This window comes from Procambarus clarkii, chromosome 10, assembly GCF_040958095.1.
Source record: "Procambarus clarkii isolate CNS0578487 chromosome 10, FALCON_Pclarkii_2.0, whole genome shotgun sequence".
Classification (NCBI taxonomy): domain Eukaryota; kingdom Metazoa; phylum Arthropoda; class Malacostraca; order Decapoda; family Cambaridae; genus Procambarus; species Procambarus clarkii.
In genome coordinates this window covers 8332654-8360276 of record NC_091159.1, presented here as the reverse complement: position 1 = coordinate 8360276, position 27623 = coordinate 8332654, and the positions used below count along the sequence as shown (strand labels likewise).

Genomic DNA, 27623 nt, shown 5'->3' with positions numbered 1-27623 from the left:
GGTAATGAAACGCCATTTTCTGGGCGAATCTCGGAGGCTCCCCAGAGCTATCCAGGCTGATATGATTATCCTTAACTTTTGGTATCAGTCGATGTGGGTGGAGTTCTAGGACTACCAGGGATCACAAGCCAGAACCTGGCTCCCCTCAGAGAGGCAAAAGCAGCAATGCCCTATAGAAATGCACATGTGATTTTGGAGCATTCTATATCTGTCATCGACCGGGACAGGCACCCAGAAAGGTAGCACCTCAAAACAAACCCCCTATTCACATTAAAAACGATGAAAATACATTTATATAAGTGAACAGAACTCCCCAAATGAAAATGAGCAAACAAGCATGACATCACACGAGCCATGCCGCATGTCTGCGCAGCATTCCCCTTCCCGGGAGGGGGAAGGGGAAGCTCCAGACCCCCGCACCGGCGATCCACACCCCAATTCCGAGGCTGGATATCAAAACACAAAAACCGCCGACTGGTGGGAGGAAGGTTTGCTGGGGAGCCTCCGGGACTCGCCCAGAAAATGGCGTTCCATTACATTCAAAGGTGGTTTTCTGGGGAAGCCCTTACAGCTCCCCGGAGCTACTTCACCAAAGACGAAAAAGAAAGAAGGGGACTCGCCCAGGAGGCGGTCGGTGCTCTACATCTCAACTCAAAGTCGAAACAGGCTACAGCTGCCGACCCAAAGCAACACAGGCCTGACTTGGCCCAGGAACGTTAACGAGGTAGGGTGCAGCCAGGACCCTGTTCGATAGCTAAAAACCCCGCACCCGAATGTCAGCCCAGGACATGTTACCAAAGTCAGCAGGAAGAGCAGCACACTTATGAATGTCATGGGCACAAGGGATAGACCACAGGCTGGCTAGACTTAATAACCCTGCAGACGATCTGAGAGATCCGTACCCGCGAACAGGGAAGAAGGGAAACCGGATCAACCCAAAGCGCGTCCCGAACACAGAAGCCGTGGCGCGCAAATAACGGAGAAGGGGCACAACTGGACACAACACATAATGCATCTCCGGCCTAACCAACCAAGCATCAACAACCCAAGGACACCTCCGGAAAGCCGCAGTCTCCCTTCTTCATCAGAAAAGAAGGAGACGGCTGCAACCGAACAAACCTACCACCAGGACCAAAAGAGCAGAAACCCTTGTGCCAGAGGAGAGCGTGAAGCTCCCCGACCCGAGTCCCAGAGGCCAGTGCCAACAGGAAAAGAGCCTTGGAAAACAATACTGAACCGAGGAGAAGAGAGGAAACAAAGCACCCGGTCCAAAGACCAGGAGGGCTCAGGTGATATAGGAGCAGGCTGGAGGTGAAACAACGCACGAGACAACTTGTGGAGTGGAGCAGATGTAACATCAATACCAAACGCAAGCTGAAGCGGCTCTGCCAGTGTCGCATGATAGGAGTTGACAGTATTCGGCATAAGATGTCAGTCCTGAAACAACCATGATGGGAAGGACAAAACAACCCTATCAGAGACCGAAGTACACCTATGCAGTGATAGGAAAAAACGGAAGGACTGCCAGGAAACTTCATACTGCCACCAACACAAGACATGCAGATGGGAGACCAACAACGAAGCCACCTGCACCCCATACAAATGGTGATAGACTCGAGTCACAAAGACCAGACGCGAAGACTCGAGGAGGAGCGAACCAGCCTCGTAACGGGCAGGACCCATCCCCTGAAAGAGGTGGAGCCACGGGAAGACCCTTAGGTTTTTACACCAAGCAAGCAGCGCCTGAAACCAAGGCTGGGCCGGCCACCAAGGGGGCCAAGAGGACTACTCTTCCCTGTTAAGCCTCCAAGCGAACCAGGACTTGGAGCAACAGCTGAACCGGGAAAGAAGAGGTACAGGTAACCCAACCTTGCCCAGTCCTAGCTGAAGGAATCGACCCCGATGACCTCCCAGTCAGGGAAGGGCGCCAATTATACTGGGAGACGCCTTGACCATGCCGACGCAAAGAAATACTTTTCCGGAGGTCCAAATGTCCGGCAGAGCCAAGCCAACGGCATCAACTGTCCATTCCGTGGACAGGGGAATGAAACAAGACAGGCCGTCCACCAGGACATTGGACAACCCCCCCCCCCCGAACGTAAACTGTCAGGAGAGCCAAACCTTGAGAACTCAGCAGACGAGTCACCCGAAGTGACCAGCCCCAAAGAGCCAAAGACTGCATAGAACCCCTGCAGTTTCAGGCAATGAACCACTGGGGAACAGTCCGAATGGAGCCAGACCGTCGATCCGCAAGAGATCCGAATCCTCCGGAGCGACATCTATACAGCCGTGAACTCCCACACCGTGCTGTGAGCCCAACGGAGGGACAGAACCCACCTCCGGCCTGGTGAGCACTGATCACAAAGCCCCAGCCAAGAAACGATGCGTCCGTGAACACATCGAGCGAGAGCTCAGGTAGGCACCAAGGCACTGAACCCTGAAAAAACCGAAGAGGAAGCCGGCGACTCAGCAACCGATGCAGGGCCCCCGGAGGCCGAACCAAGTGGTCGCAAGAGAGGCGGAAGGGATGCCCCTAAAGGAACCAGAATAGCCGACAAAGCCACACCCGACCCGGCGGGTAGACCATCATGGCGAAGTTCCGGCTCCCACGCAAACCCTCGAGCAACCTCCGCATTACCCGGGAGCTCCTCAGAAACAGACGAAGGCGTGAACAGATGAAGCAGAGCCACCGGAGGAAGAGACAAGGAAGCAGCCCGAGCATCCCACACAAGACCCAGCTAGGTCCGAACTTGAGATGGGACTTCCGCCAGTTCACCAAGAACCCGAACCCGACGAGCAGGGAAAGAACCAAATCCCTGGCGTGCAGACATGCGGACAGGCTGGGAGCCTAAACCAGCCAGTTGTCGAGGTAGGCCAGAACCCGAACACCTAACACATAGGACCCGAGTAGGGTGAGTGAAAACGCGAGGTGCCAGATTCAAACCGATGGAAGGCAACGGACGTAACCTTTATGTCCCACCACAAAACCTGAGCCTTGATGAATCGGGACGTGCCAATATGTGTCCAGAGGGTCCTGAGACACCATCCAATTGCCTGACTCCAACAGAAGAAGGACCTGGGACAGAGTAGTCATCCAAAAGGGGGGGGCAATAAACCCACAGATTCAGATGAGACAAGTCCAGAATGAAAAGGAGGTTCGCGCAGTGCGGTTTCGGGACTGGAAACAGGCGGGAGATCCACCTGAGGGATGAGGACGTTTCGACCACCCCCAAGTGAACCCTCTTCGAGATGACTTGATAGTGCGTAGGAAAAGAGGCCTGCCCCGCCAACCCCGAACCCCCCAAAGGAGAATGGGCCACCCAATGCCACCACAAGCCTCACGAAACGACACAAAAGGCCCACGAATTGTGGGGCCAGGCGCGAGCAGAGCGAGCCTCCCCCCCCACCACCACTTCGGTGGGACGAACTGCGAAAGGTTCGCACCTTACACGCATCTTACAAGCACCCAAACGGTGCAAAGAGCGATCCTCGCACTGAACAGAAACAGCCCTGAAGGCTGCGCTGAACCTGATACCACTGGCCTACCATGAGAGAAAGAACCCCAAGCCCTGGCATGACTCCGCTGGGACGGCCCGCCGGAGGACCAACAATTGCATGGGATGGCAACTAGCCGAAGCTGCCTGCAGATACTGCATCACCGTAGACTCTGTAAACAGCAACGGACAAAAGGGAGAAGACAATCTAGGCAGATTCCAAGAAAGAAGCGAGCACTGCCTGCCGACATGCGAGACGAGAAGCAAAAAACTTCGAAACTGTATCCCACAGGAGTGGCGCAAACAGCTTCAACAGCACAGACGATGCACACACTGACAAAGGCAATGCACCAGAGCCAGAGACAGCCCGAAGCTCCTCCACATCCACTGCAAGCCAGTCCGAAGACAGCTCAAGGAAGAAGAAGAACCACAGGGCCGAAGCCAGCAGGCCCCACATATGCAAGTCCTCCGTAACCAATGCAGCTGAAAGGGAAGGAACCTGCACATGAAACTGCATCACACCAACATCCCGCGGAAGGGCAGGGGCAAACAAGCACTTATCGAGATGCTCAAATGTGCCCCCAAGAAAACCTGCAATGCTGTCTGAGCCTCCCGCCACTGAAGTGTGTGGGACTGACAGGACGTATGCCATGCCTCCAAAGAGAAGAAAGGGCAGCCTACTAACAAGGACGACTCTGGAACTTCATAACGAACCCGGTAAGCACACGAAAATTCATACACGAAGGAATGGGGATCCATCATGAAAGCAAAATCCGCACAGGAGGTAAGCCGCAAGGGCTTCCCACACCCACTGGGACTGGACTCGGGAAGCCAAAAACCTCTGGAAAGACAGAACCAAAGAACCGTCGGGGTCACAGAACCGAACCTGGGGAGGGGTAGATGCCAAATCCAACTCGTACAAGGAGGGAGCAAAAGAGAACCCCACACCCTATAACACCAAGCTCTACTCTGAAGGTACAAAAACCCAAGCGGGGTCCAACGGGGCTCAAGGCTCCCCCAAATCAACCCCTCCCCTGCCCCAGGAACCTCACCCTGAGGATCCGGGGCCAAGCTGTCCTCCACCCCCCCCCTTGCCTCTAAAGAAAAGGCAGGTACAAAGGGGGCCCCACTGGTCAGACCCAGAAGCTTCGGCAGGAGGACCAGGCTTGAGCCTCCAACGCCACCCCGGAAGGGAACTTCCCCGAGATTGCCCGAGTCTCAACACCAATTAAACCCTGCCCTGACTCCGAAACTCTCAGACGCCTTGGGAGTCGGAAGTAAGGCGGAAGGAACTGGATGGACAACAGAAGGGGAAGGACAAGGGGAGGGAGGATGGAACCAGAGCCGAATCGATTCCCACTCCAAAGTGCAGGTCCCTAAAACCCAAACGGGGCAGTCTCGGGACATCTGGGAAAGCAACTAACCTAGCACGTTGCAGCAACTTAAACCTAGCATGCCGCCTGCACCCTCATATCATGATCAGTAGCTTGGGTGAACCAGAGCATGTACAGGCAACAAACATCGCACGACTCCAGGTCAAAAGAAACACCGATCTAACAGGCAGCATGGCAGAGGCACAACCGGTAATTGTCCCCACAGAGATAAGGGGACAGAGCAATCTTCCGATTCGCACGAAGCGGGACGGAACTCAAGGGTCACATCCATCGGACCACAGAACCCCCGCGGGGTTTCTCAGGGCCCTTAACCACTGAGATGCACCAAGTTTATTGTGAAATTCCCTCTGTGCACATGAATTCAAGTGTTCCAAAAAATTATTTTTTATTTGTAAAATGATAAATTCCCTTCCCTGAACATGTCTCTGTAAAAATAAATACCAAATTCCACTTACTTTGGCTGTGGGGACATGGACAAGGTGCACTCTGACGTCATCAGGGGCTGGTCGCCCGTGCATCAAGCTCCCAGACACGGTCCAACCCGTTCTCGCAAATTTAATAAGTCAATATTGACTTATTAAATATGTGCATAGGTGACATACTTAACATAATAGATACCCATAAAAAGATTCATAGAAAACACCGACCTTACCTAACCTACTTAGTATGTTAAGATAAGCATCTTAGTGCTTCGTAATTGCAATTATTACCTAACCTATAATAGGTATAGGTTAAGTAATAATTGTAATTACAAAGCAATAAGATGCTTATCTTAAGATACTAACAAGGTTAGGTAAGGTCGGTGTTTTCTATGAATCTTTTTAAGGGTATCTATTATGTTTAGTATATCACCTATGCACGTAGTTAATAAGTCAATATTGACTTCACGAATTTGCGAGAACGGGTTGCACGGTCACGTGGGCCATTCACTAGGCAGATAAACAAAAACAAAAGCAAAACCCTGCAAGAGGACAACATACCCAGGTGGAACAGAGCTGGCCGCTGTAAGAGGTGAAAACTAGCTGTGCAGTACCCCATGCCCCTACCAGTGACGAAAACTACCCCCTACCCAGAGGCAAGCACGGGCAACAAAGACCCCAGTTGACTACGAGGACGGCCAAGTACTGAGCAGTAAAAGACACAGCGGGGGTATATCCCGAGGTGACTTGTGGAAGGTGAGCCCCAAGCCCCAAAGGTAGTACTTACAGGGCACCTAGGAAAGGTGGCCCTAGGTGCATGCAGCCTGAGTACCGAAGACTATTACTCCAGGCTCACACACCACCAGTAGAGACAGTCCATGTCACAAGGCACAGAATCCGAGAGAAATTGCAGGAGCTACAGGCACAAGACTATGCTAGTAACACATCAGCCTGATAACTGAAGGGTGGATCGCTGGCGTGGGGGTCTGGGGCTCCCCCTTCCCCTTCCCAGGGAGGGGGGGGGGGAGTTGCGTAGACAGCGGCGCAGTGACATGATGACGACATGCTTATTTGCTAGTTTTTGTTTGGGGAGTTCTGCCCACTCGTTCGGCTTTCGGTCGCAACAGTTTCACCAGCACAGGGGTTTGTTTTGGGGCGCCTACCATTCTGGGTGTCAGATCCAGTCGATGGCAGACATAATATGCTGCCAACCACATGGGAGTTTCTATAGGCCATAGCCGCTCATGCCTCTCTTGAGGAGGGGCCAGGTTCTGGCTCGTAGTCCCCAGTAGGCAAGAACTCTGCACATTGACTGATGCCAGAAAGTTATACATATCCATTCAGCCTGGATAATTCTGGGGAGCTGACAGGGTTCCCCCCAGAAAATGTATTTTTAAGTTAACATTTCTGGGGGGTGTGGAACGAATCAATTCAATTTACATTATTTCTTATAGGAAAATTCGTTTCAGTTTTCGACCCGTCTCTTTGAATGGATTAAATTTGAAAATGGAGGTACCACTGTACTGGTTAGGTCTACATCAGCAGATAATGAGAATTCCCAGAGATACTTGTAACCGAGTCTAAGCCAAGCAGTAGTAACATCTAGAAACCTAACCAAATGTAAACTGTGCCAACAAAATTATTTGCACACCCTCCGTCACTATGTGATGGAGTGCGAAAAGATACGTGAATTTAGAGACAATTCTATAACCAATGTTCCAGCGATGTGTAAATATTTAATTCAAAATGATCTGCTACTAGAAATTTTAGCCAAATATCCCCAGTTTGCTAACCGTAGGTAGTAACTGAGTGATTGTAACCTATCCACCGCTGCCCACTGGATGGGGGGCGGTGTGCAGGACAAACATATAAATTGTGACACTAGCTATCCACATATGTCAGTTGCTTAATTTAGAACCTGTACTTGAGGTCGATCTCGAACCCATTGTTGATGTGACGATTTATATTGAATTTTGTAACTAGCTCATCAAGATTGTAACTTGCTTAGCTAAATGAATTGTCGGGTTCAGTCCCTGAGCCCATTATGTGCCTCTGTAACCCTTTCCACTACCGCCCACGGGATGGGTATGGGGTGCATAATAAATGAACTAAACTAACTAACCACTGTACTGAGGCATCACTACAGTTCTGTTTTAAGTAAACCCTTGACCACACTGAAGATCGATGATCCAAATGTATTCTTCACGAATGTGACACCAACATTGAACCACACATCAGATGTCACATAACCCAACTGGACTTTGAAGTAGCCATAGACAGCATGCCCCCTGCACTCTGGATCAGGCTCAGACTCATGGAATTCTATATTCATCAAGAAGTGCAAAACACCACTACAGTATCACATGCGCTAAACATCTTTTGGAGACGGAGCCTAGATACTGGCATCATTACTGACATACTTAAAACAGTGGAGATTGCATAACTTCACAAAGGAGGTAGTAAAGCAAATGCAACAAATTATAGACCAATAGCTCTAACCTAACACATCATAAAAATCTTTGAAAGAGTGCAAGATTACAAATTATATGGAATCAAAACATCAACATAACACTGGACAACACAGATTCAGAACAGGGCACTCCTGCCTCTCACAGTACCTAGATCACTACGACACGACCTCAGGTGCCATGGAAGACAAGGAAAACGCAGATGTAATATACACACTTTGCAAAAGCTTTCCACAAATGTGACCATGGTGTTATTGTGTACAAAATGCATGCAAAAAGGAATTGCTGGCAAAGTAGGGAGATGGATCTTCAATTTCCTAATGGACAGAACGCAGAGTGTAATAGTCAAAACAGTAAAATCCGGATCATCTACTGTGAAAAACTCAGTCCCCCAAGGTACCGTAATTGCTCCGGTACTTTTTCTCATCCTAATACTGTATCAGACATAGAAAAGGATACAAACTACAGCATTATCATTATTTGCAGAGGACACTAGGATTGTCATGCGAGTAGACAATATAGAGGACACGACAAACCTCCAATATGATGTAAATTGGTTCTTTCAATGAGCCACAGATAATAATATGATGTTTAATGAAAATAAGTTCCAGGTCTTGTGTTATGGAAAAAAAGAAGGATAATTTAAAAACGGAAACCATACATAAAACGGAATCAAATCACACTATAGAATGAAAAAGCAATGTAAAGAACCTAGGAGTAATCATGTCAGAAGACCTTACCTTTACAGAACACCATAAAGTATAGTAGCTGTCACGACTGCAAGAAAAATGACAGGTTGGATAACAAGGCCTTTCCAAACAACGGATGTCATACCAATGATGATACTTTTTAAGACACTAGTGTTCTCTAGAGTGGAATATTGTTGCACACTAATAGCCCCATTCAGAGCCAGAGAAATTGTTGACCTGGAGAGTGTGCAAAGATCCTTTACAGCTAGAATCCACTCCATAAGTCTTTATTATTGGGACCGATTAAAAGTTCTAAATCTGTATTCTCTAGTGCGCAGGCAAGAGAGATACATAATAATCTACACGTGGAAGATATTAGAGGGACTGGTTCCAAATCTGAACACAGAAATAGCATCACATGAGACCAGTAGGCATGGCAGAATGTGCAAAATACCCCTCGTTGAAAAGCAGAGGTGCAATAGGTATGCTGAGGGAGAACTATCAACATCAAGGGCTCAAGACTTTTCAATACTCTCACGCTACAAGTAACATAACTGGCTGGCTTCTCTCAGTCTTCAAGAGAGAGACCTCGACAAACAACTCCAAAGAATACCCATCAACCAGGCTGTGATTCATACATCAGGCTGCAAGCAGCCATGTCCAGCAGCCTGGTTGACCAGATGAGCAACCGGGAGACCTGGTCAGGCCACGGGGCCATTGATTCCCGGAAACTTACACAAGGAAGACACGAGGTAGGTAGACCCAAGAAAAAAAGTAGCGCCCAGACACAGCCTGTAGACTATGAGCTGCCACATAAGGAAAGGTGAACAGAGTAGCAGGAACAACAATAAAAATAACTGTAGAGTACAGAATAAGACCCATAGTGCCCCAAGAAACTGTGAAGTGCCAACACTCACAAGAGGAAGAAATGACACACAAGAACAATCAGGGAACAGTATGCAGCATGCCAAACCCCTAAAAGTGGAGAATTCTGTAAGCCAGGGTGAGGTACAGGATCCAAAATCCAACAAGGACCTGAACCCAGGAATAAAAACACCCTGCAATGGCAATTAATACAGGAAACCTGGTGGCACCCAGGAGTTTTAGAAGTTTGTTTGGTAGACACGGGCGCCGGTTAGCAATAACCTGCCTGGGCTTACCCTTAGCGATAGCAGTCTAAGGGCCCTGGGAAACCCCATGGGGGCACAAGGGGTCCAGTGGATGCGACCCCTAGGTCTCCTCTCGCTCTGTGCGAGTTTGAGGAGTGCTTTCCCTTTGTCTCAGGGCGACTCTCATTGTTTTTGCCTCCGTCATGCTGTCAGTTTGGTCGGTGACACTTTCGACCCAGAGTCCTGCGAGCATTATTGCTTGTTTGTGACTCTCTTCACCCAGTCCCCTGATGACACTATCTGGGTGCAGGCAGCTTAGGCGTTGCATGCTTGGTTTAGGTTGCTGCAACGTGCTAGGTTGATTGCTCCCCTAGATGCCCCGAGGCTGCCTCGCTTTGCTTGTCGGGCCTCTAACTTGGGGGTGTTAGTCGTTTCAGCCTTGGTTCTCTCGTTCTTCCCCTGCTGTGGTTCATTCTGCCCACCCCCTTCCCCCCTTGCTTCCGGCACTGGAGTGTCTGTGGGCTTCGGGGTCGGGGCGGGGTTTAGAGGGTTCCGAGACTCGAACAGTTTTGGGGGTTGCCCCTTCCGGGGTGGCGACAGAGGCATTTGAGTTGGTTCCTTCAGCCGTTGTGTATGGGTCTGACCGGTGGGCTCCCCTTCCTTAGTGTTTTGCGGCTGCCCGGCTTTTTCTTTTGAGGCCGGGGCTTTGGAGGACGATTTGGCCCCCCGGGTCCTGGTATAGAGGTTCCCGGGGTTGGGGGGGGGCCTGACTTGGGGGCCCTTGGGCCCCGTTGGACCCCACCTGGATTTTCCTACCCTTTGAGTGGGGCTTACTGTTACATGGAGTGTGGGTTTTCCTCCCCCCATCCTCTACGTACGAGTTGGTTTTGGTGTTGGCCCTTCCCCAGGTTCGGTTCCGTGTCCCTTCAGGTCCATTCTATCTACAATTAATAATTCCTTCATAAGCCAAGTTGGATCACACAAATGGACCACACAACAAGTGAACCATATGAAGCAAACACAAGCCAGAATGGACCACACAACAAGTAAAGCATATTAACCAAACACCAGCCAGAGTGGCCCACACAAGTGAACGACTAAGTTTCAATGATTTTCGTTCACTGATTTGTGGCACACGTATCTTTGTAAATTAATTTAATGGCTGAAGTGTGAATAGCTAGCTAATGTGTTGAAAATCTTCTTATATACATTTTCTGTGATGAAAGAAGATGAGTGAGGGTGGACAGATAAGTGAATACTGTACTGTAAACCTCACTTTACAGTGAGGTTTCACTCACTTTCGTCTGTGTCGTTATAGTTCAGTAACCCATGACTTTGAACGTTTCAGATTAATAACTCATTTCTAAAACTGGTGTTTTAATTACTTTATTATCCTAATTAAACTAAAGTAAATAAAACCAAAAATATACTGTAATATGATAGATATCTGCTATTTGAGAAATTATTCATGTTATTGGCGGCTCACAAGTCCAGCGCGAGTGGACAGGTCTAATCCGTGTGCACACAACACCATGCTTGTTTTGTTCGATTTCGTCGCCATAGTTCAGTGACCTATGGCATCGAAATAACAAAATTAATAAATCAGTTTTAAAATAAGTATTTTTATAGCTCTTATTATCGTAATAATGTTGCTAAACTAAATATATAACCCAAAACATATAATTTAATGTAAATCCAATATTTGAGAGAAATTTATGTTACTGGAAATCGAACACAGCACCATGCTTGCTTTGTTAGATTACGTCACCACAGTTCAGTGATCTACGGCTTCAAATAATAAAATTAATAAATCGGTTCTAAAATAAGTATTTTTTATAGCTCTTATTATCGTAATAATGTTGCTAAACTAAATATATAACCCAAAATTATATATTTTGATGTAAATTGAATATTTGAGAGAAATTTATGTTACTGGATCTGGCTTAAACACTAGCCTCTGTAGGGTGTACGTATAGACCTAGTCTGCGTTTGTACAGTATGCACCCAATGCCCTTAGTTTTGTCTGTGATTAACGTACAATATTTAACCGCAGGTGGAAGAATAATTGTGGAATTTACCATTTTTGGACTACAGCTGTATTGTTATACAACAAAATGTCTCAGGGGCTTACTAATAGTGCCTTATTAATGCCAAAAATGAAGCAATATTTTGCAAGAACCTGTAGAAGAAAATCAACCAGCACGAGAACAGCTGTACCCAGCATGAGAACAGCCGTACCCAGCACGAGAACAGCCGTGCCCAGCACGAGAACAGCCATACCCAGCACGAGCATAGCTGTACTCAGCACTGGTACAACAGCAGCCAGCACCAGCTCAGAAGCAGCTGAAGCTACAGCAGCAGCGAGCACCAGCAAAGCTGATGCAAACATCTAAAAACATAGTGTGTGGCGTGAACAGATAGAACAAGTGTTAAATTTAAGTGTACATAGTTTTAAAATTAAAGTTGCAGTCATTTTAGTGTACAATAGTTTTCATAAACTATATTGTAGTACTCAACATACAGCAGAACTACTTAATCAACACAGTGCTAATGGTATAATACACTACAGTACGTATTTACTGTACAGCATTCACAACTCTATGAGACTTCAAGATGGACATAACTCCAACAATAAGGTAAATAACAACTGTAACACCAGTATTTTTTAGTACGGTAATAATATATAGATACAGTATATAATATGATAATGCATTTTTATTGTGTACAAGAAAAAAAAGACACTGATGCAAACGCCTCCTGCAACGAATCCAACGCTCCAACGCACTGGGGTTGGTCCCATATAGTACGTTGAATCGAGGTTGTACTGTACTGTACTAATGATAGTGATAGGCTGGGTACATGTTCAATTCCCTGATTTTGAACTGACCAGTGTTCAGTTATAGCACCAAGTTCTTTCATCTTCTTGTATCTTTCTACCGGCTGCTGTGTTGCATTATCTGCAGGTGGATGTCTATTTCTATTCACCTGCTCCTGCCCCCTACAGTTCATTTTTGTTGGGACAATGGGAGCTAGGAAGTACAGCTCTGGCTAGGGGCTTTTCTTTGTGTTAGTTTTCCATATGGGACTTTTTATTTTAGTGCAGTACATGTCCTAAGTACTTCTCCCCATACATACTTCAGTGGCGTGTACATCGTTCTGCCCTGCTGGGGCTGGTTGTGCCATTCCTGTGAGATGCGTTGTCCCTGTTTTCGCTTCACGTCTCGCGTGTCGGCTTGTGGTGCTCGCTTCCTTGTTGGCCTCTGCCAAAGTCCTGGATCTTCAGTTTTCATCGCCATTTTGTCCGTGCTGTTTGCAGAGTCTGCGGTTGTTACGGACCCGAGCCCAACGTCCGAGCACGGAGCAGTGACGACCACGCCATCTGTGGGTCAGCTCCCGAAACCCCCTCCAAATGGACGATGCCGCCTAGTGAGGACGAGATATACTGGCCACAAGGGCTAGTTTCCCGTCCTGATCAGCTCATAACACAGCCGCTGCTGACCTCTGGTGAGGTGGAGCTTAGACAGCAACGCCATCTATGGAGTGGATAGGTGGGCGTTTGGGTCTGAGCCGGTAAGTGACGTGCCCTAGAGTGTCCCTCGTACTGATGACGTGTCTGATTACAGAGTCGACCTGGGACTGCTGAATCGGACAGTGGATCAGTCTACCCAAGGCAGCCGTCTTGTCCCCAAGTATTTGCTGCAGCTGCTGTGAGTCGCCCCCCGGATGAACACTGTGGTGTTAGCCTGCCTGTGAAGTGGCAGTTGAGGGATTGTCATACCCGGGACTGACTGCTGGAGACGCTTAACCACTGGGGCGTTGTGGCAAGGAGAGTGGTCTGTGGGATCACACGAGGCTCCTGACTAGGGCTTGCTACCCTAGTATCGGTCGTGGACTGGCCTAACCAGTGTTGCTGATTTGGAACCTGCCAGCTACCGGCTGGACTTGTGGTTGATGGCCTCCACGACGGTCCCCCAGTGGAACTGTGATTTGGCTGGCCTGTGGCCAGGGTAGACTCAGAGAATCGAAGGATTCGTCGTGAGGCCACAAGAGGACCAGGACCTTAGAATCGTCGAGCACCGTGGAACACTCCGCGTCTTCAGAAGAAGACTACTTTGTAGATAATAGTGTTTATACCCCTCCCCCTGTGTAACCTTTTATATATTATTTATTGGTGGCAGTAATTATATTATTAAGTTTTTGCCTTTATTTCCCTTCCCCTTTAATTTACTTGCGTTACGGATCACATCCCTTGAAAGCCACTACTAGCTTGGGGCCGGATACCCTACCTCTAACAACATCAGAAAAAGAACCCGGTTGCGACCCGAGAGGGCCGTAACAGCGGTTGGGCTGTTTCTGCAAGCGGCTTCTCATTGCCATCTGTTATTGGCCTTGTTGGTCCTTCAGGGGTTGGGGGGGGGGGGGGGGGCGGGGGCAGGGTTCCTCCAAGACGGGCATGTCTGCTCGCCCAGGTTGGTTCTTTCCCGGCTTGCTGGGTTTGGGTTCCTGGTGCCCTGGCAGATGTTCCATCTGGTTCCCTGACAGCCTTGGTTTCAGGTGCAGCATGCTTGGTGTTTGTACCCAAGGGTTTTCCCACGGATATGCCTCTTTCTGATGCTCGGTCCAGTCCCCATTACAGGGCCGGTTTGGTCTTCTCCTCGAGTCTTCGCGTATGGTGATTTTGACTCAAGTCTATCACCTGTTTGGTATTCAGGTGACTTCATTGATGGTGTCCTACCTGCGTGCTTCGTCGAGGCGGCAGTATGGGAGTTTCCTGGCAATCCTTCTTTTTTCTTTTTGTCTCTTTGTAGGTATACTTCGCTCTTTGTTGAGGTGGTCTTGTCCTTTTCTCTAGTGGTTGTTTCAGGACTGTCTTCGAATGCCGCATTCTGTCACCTCGTATCGTGCGGTGCTGGCGGAGCCACTACGGCTTGTTGTCGGTTTTGATGTTCTTTCTGCTCCGATTTGCAAGCTGTCTAGGGCGTTGTTTCACCTCTGGTCTGCTCATGCGCCGACTGAGCTGTCCTGGTCTTTGGACACGATGCTCTTATCTCTTCCCCTCGGTTGGTTGTGGCCCCGTCGGTTCCGGATTGTTTCTCAGAGGTTTCTGCTCCTTTGGGTTCTGGTGTTAGGTTTGTTTGTTGTAGCTGTTCTTCTTTTTCTGGTGAGGTTGGGTTGGCTGTTTTTCCGGAGGGGTCCCTGGGGTCGTTGCTTGGTTGGTTTTGGCCAGGGGTGCATCTTCTTGTGTCCAGTTGTGGCTCTCAGCCATTGCCTGCGTGCCATGGTCTCTGTGGCCCTGGACAAGTTTTGAATTGCCCGGAGTTCCCTTCGTCCCTGTTCTGGGGTTCGGGTCTCCCGGAGGGTCCTTTCGGTGTTTCCTCTTGTCTTGCTTTGGGGTTTTTAGGTGCGGAGTTTCCGCATCCCGGGTATGTCTCTCTTTTGTCCTTGGCTTTGGGTAGGCAGCTCCAGGGCGCCAAAGGGGCTATCCCCAGAAAACCAGTGTTGAATGTAATGAAACGCCATTTTCTGGGCGAGACCTGGAGGCTCCCAGGCAACCCTCCCTTCCCCCCGGTCAGCGTGATTTTTCGTATGTTTTGACATCCAGCCTCGAACTGATAGGTGGATAGCTGGCGCGATGAGTCTTGCGCTCCTTCCCCCCACCTGGGAAGGGGGAAGCTGCACAGACAAGTAGCGCGGCAAGTGTGATGTCATGCTCGTTTGCTCGTTTTTCAATTGGGGAGTTCTGTTTACTTGTTCATTTTCTGTAGTAGTTTTAATCAGATTAGGGGTTTGTTTAGGGATGCCTACCTTTCTGGGTGCCCAGCCAGGTTGATTTGATGGCAGACATAGAATGTTCCACACACATGTGAATTTCTATCGGCCATTGCTCCTCATGCCTCTCTGAGGTTCTGGGTTCTGGCACTGACTGATGCCAAAGTCTAATAACATACCTGCACATATCAGCCTGGATAGCTCCGGGGAGCCGAAGGGGCTCTCCCCAGAAAATAAAGCAGGAACACTGAGCATAAGGACCACGTGCCAAGCATAGAATTACAAACAGTGAATGCAGCCTAGAGACAAAGGCAGCTGTGATGGGAATAAGTAGTATGCCATGTAAAAAGCATACAAACCCCTGTGTGACCCCTCAAGAAAGAAAACCCCCGAATGCTCCAGCTGCAGAGCATCACTGAGGAATCAGAGATCTATGCACTACCAAGGACAAGGTGTCCTACATAGGAGGATGGCCTCTCAGGCATGGCCCACTGAACCCACCAGTTAAGACACTAGTAAACACCTAGAAAATGCAAACTCAAGATGCATGCAGCTCGAGATGAACAGTTTCTCAGAATTCAGATAAGAAGCGAGGCATAGAAAAGACATGCATGTGAAGCAAATACTGAAAGAAGGAACAAATACACAAGTAAACTGGCCTCAGCAGGACAAATTCCAAACAATGACCTTTACTTATCTAGAAAAATTCTGGGTGTCAAAGGGCACAGGGTGATCAAATTTAGCAGTGTTCATTTCACAGCAACAGGCAAATGACTGATGGAACTTCTCATTCTGAACCAGTAGCTCCTGGTGTTATCAGCTGGTTTGGAGGTGGCACTTGGGGTGAAACTACCCAACACTGCTGAGTGTCTCGTTTTTTGTTTATTTTTGCCTTGCTGTAGTCCGTTTCATCTCACTATCTTTCTGGAGACTTTTCCTCAAGGTGATCTGGCATTCCCTGCTTCTTGCATCTCTGTAAGGGGTTCAGGTTTTGGCCTCTAGTCCCCAGTAGGCTCAAAGGAACTCCCCCAGAAAGAAAACAAACAAACCACTTCATCCAAATAGCCCCCTGCTCGTTAACACCACCCCACCCCCCACGGAGGGAGAGGGGGGGGAGAAAAGGCGGCCTGGGTGCGCCGGCAACCCACCAATTCAGTTCTTAAATGATGAAACCCACCGAACAAAGGGAGGGAAGGTGTCAGGGAGCCTTTGGGGCTCACCCTTAAACTCGCATTTCATTACATTCAACTTTGGTGTTCTGTGGGAAGCCCCATTGGTTTCCCTGAAGCTAACTACTAACAGGGAAGGTTATCTTGAGATGATTTCGGGGCTTAGCGTTCCCGCGGCCCGGTCCTCGACCAGGGGCCTCCTTTTTGTTACACACCCCTAGGAAACAGCCCGTAGCAGCTGTAACTCCCAGGTACCTATTTACAGCTAGGTAACAGGGGCATCAGGGTGAAAAACTTTTTGCCCATTTGTTTCCACCTCCACCGGGGGATCAAACCTGGAACCTCAAGACTACGAATCCAAAACGCTGTCCACTCAGCTGTTAGGCACCCACACTTTGGGAAGGCCAGAGGGATGCAACAGGCATCCCAAAGCCACACAAGGCCACAGAGGGAACTGGGACGTTCACAAGATATCTGGCGATCAGGATCCTGTTCAACCTCCAAAACCCTCTGTAATATCGTCCCAAGACAACCTGAGAAACACGCACCCTGGAACAGGAAACCAGGGAGACTGGATAAACCCAAAGCGCGTCCACCGACACAGAACCAGTGGCCCGCAGGTAGCGGCACAAAGCCACTACTGGACACAGCAAGTGATGCACCCCCAGCTGAACCAACCAAGCATCCACCACCAACAGACTCCTCTGGAAGCCCACTATCTAATTCTTCGCCAGAAAACAACTAACCGGCTGCAAACGAACAAAACAACCACTGGGGACAAAAGGAACAAAACCCCTGGCACTGGAGATGAGCATGAAGCTCCTCAACCTGAACCTTAGAGACCAAGGTCGACAAAATCAACACCTTCCAAAAACAATCACGAACCGAAGGGGCTACTGCAAACTAAGAAGAGAGAAAAAGGAAAAAAAAAAAACAGTAAAAAGACCAAAAGGCTCAGGCAGTATATGAGCAGGCCAGAGGTGAAAAACATATGAGATAGCTTGTGGAATGAGGCAGAAGTGACATCAACCCTGAACATAAGCTGTAGCGGCTCCACCAACCCGGACAATCGGCTTGAGATGCTGATCCAGGAAAAACCAAGAAAGAAAGGACAAGACAACCCAGTTCAACACTGACAAAACTCGACAAAGTTAAGAAAATGGAAGAAAGCCCACCAAGAAACTTCATACTGTTGCTGAGAAGAAGAACGCAGGTTGGACACCATCAAAGAAGTCACCTGGTCACCATACAAACGGAGATACACAAGCGTCAGAAATATTAGACGTGAATTGTGGAGGAGTAAGTCGAACCAGCGAGGTACCTCACTGGCCTGACCTGCTGAAAGAGGCAGAGCCGCGGAAAAACACCCGGGTTTGGACACCGAGTAAGTAGTGCCTGAAATCAAGGCTGGGCTGGCCACCAAGGGGGCCAGGAAGAGAACCCTTCCTCGATAGGATTCAAATCAAGCCAGAACCTGGAGCAACAGTAGGGGAAAAGAGGTACAGGAACCACCACCTCGACCAGTTCTGCCGAAAAGAGACCACCACAAGAGCCCTGCAGTCAGGGAACTGTGCCACGTATAATAGGAAACGCCGAGATCATGTCAACTGGAAGAGATCTGACAAAGCCAAAGGAAGGAAACGGTGTCGACCATCCACACTGTGGAAAGAGGAATGAAGCAAGACATGCTGTTTACCAAGATACTGAACACTCCCTGAATGAGAACAGCGCAGAGAGAGAAGCCCTGAGAACTCATTAGAAGAGCTACTTGAAGTGACCTGCTCTAAAGAGCCACGGACCAAACTGACTTCCCTAGAAGAGATCTTCTGGATAAATCAGAAGATCAAAGTTCAGGCTCCCGCACAGCTGCTTGAGAGACTGCAATGTGACTCGGGTCCCCTTAAAAATAGCTGATGGCGGGACTGCACCCAGAGAAAGGCCGCGGGAGGGAGAAAAAGGAACGTAGTCCAAGAATTCCATACAAGGCCTAGCTAGCCATGTCCTAACCTGGGATGAAACCAACTGGGACTTTTGCCAGTTTCCCAGGTTGCCCGAACCCAGCGACCTGGGAAAGAGCCAGATCCCTGGCTAGCAGGCAAGCAGGCTGGCTGGGAGCCCCACACCAACCAGTGTCGAGGTAGGCCAAGATCCGAAGACCTAGCAGATGAAGACAAGCCACCACAACCTGAGTCAAACAGGTAAAAACACAATTCAGCCCAAAAGGGAGACAACAAAAGCAGAAACGCCTGTTGCTCCACCACAAAACCTAACCAATCCCTGAACCTCGGATGGATAGGGACATGCCAATATGCATCCTTGATGTCCAAGGAAATTATCCAAGTGCCAGGATCGAGAACGAGCCGGACTTGGGACAATGTAGTCACCCGAAAAGAGAGGCAAGATATTAACCAGTTCAGACGAGATAAGTCCAGAATGTACCGTATATCCGCACAGTCTCATTTCAGAACACGAAACAGGCAGGAAACCCCACACAAGAGAAGAAGTCACTTCAACCACGCCCAAGCGAACCCACTCCGAGATGACTCGATGGATGGATGGGGGAAGAGGCCTGACCCACCAGACCCGATCCCCTGAAGGAAGGAAGGTCTGCCCAATGCCACCGAAGGCCACAAGAAAAAGCTAGAATAGCCTACAAATCGTGGGACCAAGTGTGGGCAAAAAAAGAGCCAGCCTCCCCCCCATCACCCCATCAATGGGGCCACCCACGAAAGAGCCGACATAAACCCCGAGAGCCTGACCTCTGAGCAGAGCGAACACCATGCTGACCAGACAAAGAAGGCACTGAGGACACCACTGACTCAGAAACTGGCACCACAGGCCTACCCTGACCCCAAGCCCTGGCCTGACCCTTCCGAGAGGACCTCCCACCACTGAAGCTCCTGGGTATGACAAAAGCCACGCCAAGCCCCAAGAGAGAAGAAGGGACAGTCTGGTGGCCAGGAAGATTTCGGAACCTCGTAACGCACCCAATATGGGAAAGAAGAGCCAAACTCAAAGGAAGCCAGATCCATCACCAAGGTAGAAACCGGGTCTTGGAGGAGATAAGCACAGAGAGCCTCCTGAACCTCTGCAGGGGAAATCCGAGAGGAAGAAAACCACTGGAAAGAATAATCCAAAGACCCCAAAGGCACCTGGAAATGAACCTGGGGGAGGGGAAGCCTTACCCAACTCAAGCTCATAAAGGGAAGGAGAGAATGAAAACCCCCCTTGGGCATTTTCACAACCCCCTCCCCACCCCACCGACAATCTACTTTATAATGGTCCAGAATGAACCAAAACATCGTTGTCTCTTCATCTTCTAGTGTGTGGTTTGGTTAACAAAGCCCCCTCCCCTGCAAAAGAAGCCCTTGTGCCCTCTGTACAAGGGGGGCCCAGGTGGGGTCAAATGGAACCCCAAGAGCTCTACTAGGATTCCCCCCCCCCCCCCCCCCCCCGAGCCCCAAAAACCACCGAGAAAGGCCCTGGGCAGAGCCCCCATCCATGCCCACCCCACCAGAAGGAAAGGCCGAGTCCAAGGGAAAGGCTTCAAAGAAGGGAGTCTGCTGGGGCGACTCAGAAGCCTCGGCAGGAAAGAGGCTCAACCACCTTTGCACCCGTATTGGAGGGGACATTCCCAGTAGCCACCCATGCCTCACCCCGAGCCAGACCCTGCCCTGACTCTGAAATCCTCAGACATTTAGGAGCTGGAAGCAGAGGGGGGGGGGGAAAGAGCAGGCCAAACCATGCCCACCAGGAAAGGAAGAGGAAGCATGGACTGAAACAAGGCTGAAGGAACAAATGCTTCCAAATCAGAGTTCCTAAAACCCAAGTGGGACAACTCCAGGGCTTCAAATCAGCCAACCAATCTGGCCTGATACAATCGAAAGAACCGTTCATGCAACACGGCAGCTGCCCGATTCCAAAGAATTAGATAAGGCATGAGTATATTGGAGCACAAGTGGGGAACAAGTCCCACAAGACTCCAGGTTGTAGGTGTCCACGACCCAACAGGCAGCATGACGGAGGCAGTACGGATGATCATCACCCTGAGGCAAGAGCAACTAGCAACCCTCAAAGTCACACAAGGCGAGAGTGGGCTCGGAAGAAGCATCCATGGTACGACCGAGCCCACAGGGTTTTTTCCAGGGCTTGTAGGTGAATGATGCCTACAGGAAGCCCAGGCACTGGGGGCCAGCCAAGCCAGTAAACCCTTTTGATGCAAGCAAATCGACTGCAAGCAGCTGTTGTAAAGCCTTGGGGGCAACAGAGGAGTACCGCCACAATACCCTAGGTGTAGCCTAATGAGGAGCTAGGTAGGATTCTTCTGTGAACCAGGTGAAAAATGCCAACAAAATGAAAAACACGATAAAGCCCCTGAAACCCCACAACCGCTAACAAGCAGTCAGAGAGAAACGTCAGCTGCTGCGTGGTAGGCTGCGCCAGCCGCAGTGCACCTCACTAGCCAATAAACACCCCCCTACCAAGGCAAGGCAGAAAGCCCAAGACGAGGACTACCTCAAGCGAGGAAGTCCTCTAATGGGAAGTGTTTCCCAAATGCCCCAGGAAAAATAACCCTAACCATGCAAGGAGCGCCTAGGGAAGGTGTCCCTAAACATATGCAGCTCCAGCACCCAGGAACTCCAGGCCAGCACACACCACAAGTGCTAGAACAGCTGTACAAGGCAAAAATCCCAGAACAAGAAATTGAAGCCTGAGGTGACATTTGACTGCCAATACCACCAGTAAAGAACTGAGGGGTGGGTAGCCGGGCTCACTCAAGTCTGCACCCCTTTCCTGTTAGGGGGTGGCACAAATAAGCAGGGGGGCTAGCTGAACGAAGTGTTGCTAGTTTGTTTTCTTTTTTTTCGAGTTTTTTGTTTTTTTCAGGACGTAGGTTGCATTTTTATACCAGACAGCGGTCTGTTTTGTTTTGCCTATCTTTCTGGGTGCCTTCCCTGGTCTGTTTGATACCTGCTTGATGGGGTACTGGGAGTTCTTCTACTTTCCAAGTCCGGCCAGAGGCCAGGCTTGACTTGTAAGATCTTGGTCCACTAGACTGTTGCTTGGAGCGGCCCGCAGGCCCACATATACACCACAGCCCGGTTGGTCCGGCACTCCTTGGAGAAAATTATCTAAGTTTTCTCCTGAAGATGTCCATGGTTATTTCGGCAATATTTCTTATACAGTACTTGCTGGGAGGATGTTGAATAACCATGGACCTCTGATGTTTATATAGTGTTCTCTGATTGTTCACTCCAGTATGTTTTTTTTTACTGTGTAGATTTGGGACCTGGCTCAAATCTACCTAGCCATCGACCATACTTGGTCGATGGCAAGTATGATATACTGTAAAGTGTTCATAGAAGCCGGTTGGTTCATAGGAGTCGACCGGTTCATGGGAGCCGGTCGGCCGAGTGGACAGCACACTGGACTTGTGATCCTGTGGTCCCGGGTTCGATCCCGGGCGCTGGCGAGAAATAATGGGCAGAGTTTCTTTCCCCCTATGCCCCTGTTACCTAGCAGTAAAATAGGTACCTGGGTGTTAGTCAGCTGTCACGGGCTGCCTCCTGGGGGTGGAGGCCTGGTCGAGGACCGGGCCGGGGGGACACGAAAGCCCCGAAATCATCTCAAGATAACCTCAAGATAGGCCATTGCTTCCTGCACCTCTCTGAGGGGGGGCCAGGTTCTGGCTCTGGTCCCCGGTAGGCAACAAGAACTCTGTGACTGATGACCCCAAATAAGATAGCACTATATCAGTGGGATAGCTTAACCCCCTAACTGCGTTGCCTCCAAATGTGACACCCCCGCAGTGCGCAGGAAATAAATTCTCTGGAAAAAATTCTTTTTTCTTTTTAAAGTGTCAAAAACCCTTCCCTGAGTATGGGTATGTAAAAAAAAATCCGAAATTGTACTTACTTTGGGTGCTATGGGGTCCGGAAGTTGGGGCGTGACGTCATCATTCCCCGTGCGCCCGTGGTGTAAGCTCTCAGAGGCGGTGGGGCGCTCGGGGCGGGGCGCGCGAGTTGCCGCGAATATATTTTTGTTCATTTATTGCGCACATTTCCCAATACATTTTCATTGTTTTTATGTGCCAATCCAATGTATAATGAACACGTACACTATAATATCGCAGTACAACATCCGTACTGTCCGTAGACACTGTGTTACGTGCATCACAAACAACTTCACTTATCCTGCACAATTTCCAATGTATCATGCCAAATAAATTTATATTTACACTTTATATACACACTGTACAGTATCACACACTATATACACACACCATAAACACACTCAGTACTCCGCGAGTGTGTGATATGCTGCGAAACAGCCAACGGGGCAGAGTGGCACCTTGCACTCCACGCACCAGGTGCTGATACATCTTCGTTTCTGTTCTCTGCGGGTAGTGTTCCTGCATACTATACACGCACGTTTACCCTTCTCCCGTGATGCTGTGCCTGGCATATACTCGAGCATATGTACTCCGAAGTTCTCATTACCCCTCAATCTGTCTGGAGCTGCATGTGGCATTGTTGCTTGCACTCCGCGCGGTACAACAGAACCCTCCTTGCCATACTTTACTAGCAGCTGTGACACAACACCAGCACTGAATGTACGTATAGATGGTCTCCTGCCAGATTTTACTAAGTACATATTGAAGCAGTTGAGCACTGCAACATCCATCAGGTGGAAGAAGAACTTTTTAGTCCACTTCACAGACTTGCGCACGCACTCCACTCCACCAAGCATCATGTCACACTTATCGACGAGGCGCATGTTCACGTTATAGTCTATGACACAGTCTGGCTTATACACGGTGTTGCGTGTCTGAAAGTGGACTTTCCCACTGTCCAACATGGCACCGGTGTGAATCGTACTCAGCATATTCACCTCGCGTCTGTCCTTCCACCGCACTGACAGCGTATTGTCACACTTGCGCAGCTGGCACTCGCCCACGGCTATAGCTATACCGAACACTGGCATTTCCTTCCTATGGCTCTTCACAGTGCCACATACGCCGGTGTTGTGGGCAAGGAGGTATCTGGTCAATAAGGGGCTGGTGTAATAGTTGTCGGTGTACAGTACATGCCCCTTGTTCAGCAACGGTTCCATCAGGGTCTTTACAACACTGCCAGAGAACCCGTGTTCATCTTGAGCCGGTATGTCGACGTCTGTACCAGAATATAATATCATGTCCAAGACAATACCAGTCTCACAGTCGCATAGCACAAAAAACTTCAGTCCAAATCGGTGCCGCTTTGATGGAATGTACTGTTTGAATGCCAGTCGCCCCTTGAACAGTACAAGCGACTCGTCAATAACCACATTCTGTCCAGGTACAAAATAATCCCTGAACTTCCCTCTCATGTCACTGAACATCTTCCGTACTTTCCACAGTCTGTCGTGTCTGTCCTCATTTGCATTATTCTCGAAATGCAGGCACCTGAGAATCAAGAGATACCTATCACGCGACATGTACCGGTTGAACACAGGCGATGGAACAAGGCTGTCTTTGCTCCAATATTCCTGGATGACAGCTTTCTCAGAGTGCTTCATCATCATGGTGAGTGCCAGAAACACGTACATTTCGTCGATTGTCGTGTCCTTCCATCGTGTGAGCCGTGAGGCAGGTAAAATGCCTTCGTCTATGAGGCTGTGAGCGAACCTGTTTGTCTCAGTCACAAGATGCGCCATGAATACATTGTCAAAATATGCCTGAAAATATTCCATGTCTGCCATATCATCACCAGTATATGGGAATAATGGTGTAACACCAAAATCGCTATCATCAAATGTTGGTATTTGAGGGGCAAATGTGGTGCAATCCTCCCACACAAGTACACCAGGGGGTTTGGTGTTGGCGCCAACACCACGGCCAACACCACCACGAGCACCAAAACTACGGCTACGTCGTCCGCTGCTTCTGCTGGAGCTGCGTGAGGGTATGCTAGGCGCTGAGGCAGATTTACGTACTGTAGACCTACCACGAATAAATGATGTTGAGGGGCCACTGTCGTTGTCCACATGCTGTGAGGCACGCTGCCGCCTGCCGCGGCGTGTTGCTGAGGTAGCAAAACCCCGCCTGGTAACACCACCACTGCTCGTACTCGGGTCGTCCACACTACTCGTATCGGAGCCAATGTCACTGAAGCCCGAGAAAGATTCGTCACATGTACTATCACTGAATAAACTACTAGCGTCTGGGGACATACATGATGGTGGTGATGATAACGGTGTTGACCCAGGGCGGCGAGGCAGGCCGGGCGAGGCACGAGTACCCCACACACTCGCCACATCTTCCAATTCTGTCTCTTCCTCACTCGTATCAGATCTCTGAGTTAGGTCTTTATCTGGATCATAGTCCAGGTCATCATCCAGAGCACCGTCATCATACAAAATATCGCGTATTTCCTCCTCAGAGAGTCGTTTTCCATGACCGCGGGTCACCGTGGAGCGGGAGCTCGTAGAGGATGCGTCAGACATGGTTGCTGCCGTGAAACTGAGGCTCCCCACGGCCGCAGGGCATGCTGGGATTTTTTTTTAAGATGGCGGACGATCACTGGGGCCCCCACCCACCCATACCATACCCGCGTCACCGCGCGCCAGTTTTGAATGGAACGTGAAAAATCAAAATACCTGGAGGCGCGTTGCGCAAACCAGACGCGAGCCTGCAGGCGCGTTGCGCAGTTTAAGGGTTAAGGGAGCCAACGGGGCTCCCCACAGAAAAGAAAATATACAATTGGAAACTCTCTTGACCTAAAACAAGAGCTATGCGGAGAGACTGAAGGCATTTGAAACATCAATACCTTGAACAGTAGAGAAAAAGGGGGTGATGTGATCACCACTCAAAGTTATAACCAAAATTGAGAAAACTGATATGGAGATATTTTTATAATTTAGAAAAAACACAGCATGGGAACAAGAGGACAAACTGGAGCTAAGAAAACAAAGTTGCCAAAAAATATGAATAATTATAGTACTTTTTTGGAGAGTTGTAGATGGATGTAATGATTTAAATGAAAGGGTAATATGTGCTAAAGCTATTGGAATATAAAATGTCATGAAAAAGAAAATGGGAAAGTTGGGATGCTATAAGTATAGCTCTTGCCTTGTAACTACACTTAGGCAACAACATTTGCACCAGTATAGCTCTTGCCTTGTAACTACACTTAGGCAACAACATTTGCACAGATATAAAGACAGGCAGACATACATAAACAGACATAAGGGCAGGTACAAATATACAGGAATACAGTATAAGGACAGGCACACACAGGCAGATTGACATAAGGACCTTCAGACATATACATGGTGAAGGCATACAGACATATGGATAAGACTATGACTATGTCCATGAATGTGACTGATGCTCCGGAAAAAATATAAAACCATACCTTCAACCTCCTTTGTGCACTTCTCTTGCCGTGCAATATCTCGCATCTTTTTTGGTATGCACACCTCTGATTCAACTTTGCGTAATGACTTATCATCAGGGTCACCTGTTGAAGTATAATTATTTTAATAAATTTTCCATCTAGTGAAGCTTACCAACTTAAAATATTATTAATTTTGTGTGATGGGTGGGAAGTGGATGAAATGAGAGATGAGATGCTTAATATAATAGATTTTTAATTAGATTAATTAGATTTTTAATTAGATTTCTAATTAGATAATTGGATTTCTGTAAAAGCAAATTGGAAAAATTATATAAATTGTATATTATTCAAAGTATACAAAAATAGATTGTGAAATATAATGAAATGCCCTTTGTTGGTTCCGTGTCAGTTCCCCTGTGCTTGTACAGCCGGTCCTCCTAAGGTTTGCCAATATCAAGAAACTGTCGTACTAAAGTACCCTTATCGTAACCTACCAGGAGACCCAAATCAGAAAATGGGACAGTATGTCAATTTCGTGAACCCCTACCATTTATTCTAATGCAAATATTTTTGGACTTAGGTAGAATATACAATATGTCAAAATGCAACGTTCTATTAGGAGGATGGGGTCATAAGCTGCCAGCCTGGTTATGGCAGGTACTCCAACTCGTCCTTTTACAAATTACGTCACTTTTCGCTTGTATACATTACGTCCGTAATTTGAAAAATATTACGGCCATAAAAGGCCTTAATTTGGAAATGACAAATTTAACAAAAAAAATTAAACAGCAAGTTAAGGGTCCTCTGGTAGGTTAGGAGGGCAGGAAGTTCTCCTAAGTTTCAAAACATCAAGTTAATTGAAAGTTTCCTCTCCTAACCCAACAGCCTAAGCCAAAGAACCCAAAACAGAAAACGGGACAGTATGTCACTTTCGTGAGCCGATTCCAATTTCAGTTAAGTTCTTTTGTAGCTAGAGTGCGCATGTGAGCAAAAAGCGATGTAATTTGTAAGAGGAAGGGTTGGGTACTAATGGAACACTCCACCCAATAGGGACCAGGAGGCCCCTTGTGAAACCCTCCCTTGCACACACTGAAAGGCAGGAAGTATAGTATCTGTAAATCAAACATCAACAATTGAGTGATGCTGGTGGTAACTGTTATGAATAAGGCCAATGTTCTCACGATTCCACACTCGGGTCAATTTCGTGGAAGCCAAAAGTTTGCAACCATAACATAAGGTACTCAGCCCCCAACAGCTTCATGCTAGCTGTGCCACTCACATGAAAAAAACTATTAGCCATCATTCATTACAAGCCTAAATCGCATTCAGAATACATTTGATTAACATATTGGTCTCGGCAGTACAGTTGCATACTGTACTGTTGGTATTCTCAACTCATAATCAGGAATCCCGGGTTTGAATCTCATGTGGGACAAATTGTTGGGCACATTTCTAGTCAAATTTTATATATATAATCCCGCGGGGAGAATATTTTTGCCTGTTTCAGAGTCAAGGGTGCTGAGTCTGTCCTGACTGTGGGAGCAGTCTATAGAATTCATAACACTGATGTGTCCGAATTCAACTCTAACCTTAGAAATCTAATACTAAAAATCAGACTGAACAAAAATCATCTAATTATCGTAGGGGACTTTAATATTGACCTCTGCGAGCCTGATAACCCTCCTGCTGCTAGTTTCCTCAACCTATATGAATTCCTGCTTCCTCATACCCTTAA

The 27623-nt window shown here is 48.5% G+C and overlaps 1 protein-coding gene across 1 annotated transcript in view; it reads right to left on the bottom strand.

Annotated features, from left to right (window-relative positions):
• Positions 1–27623, bottom strand: part of LOC138362984 (COX assembly mitochondrial protein homolog) — a 39586-nt gene that overhangs the window by 4671 nt on the left and 7292 nt on the right. Inside the window, exon 2 of the mRNA XM_069321556.1 lies at positions 25907–26011. Coding sequence (XP_069177657.1) covers positions 25907–26011 — 105 coding nt within the window. The remainder of the gene's footprint in view (positions 1–25906; positions 26012–27623) is intronic.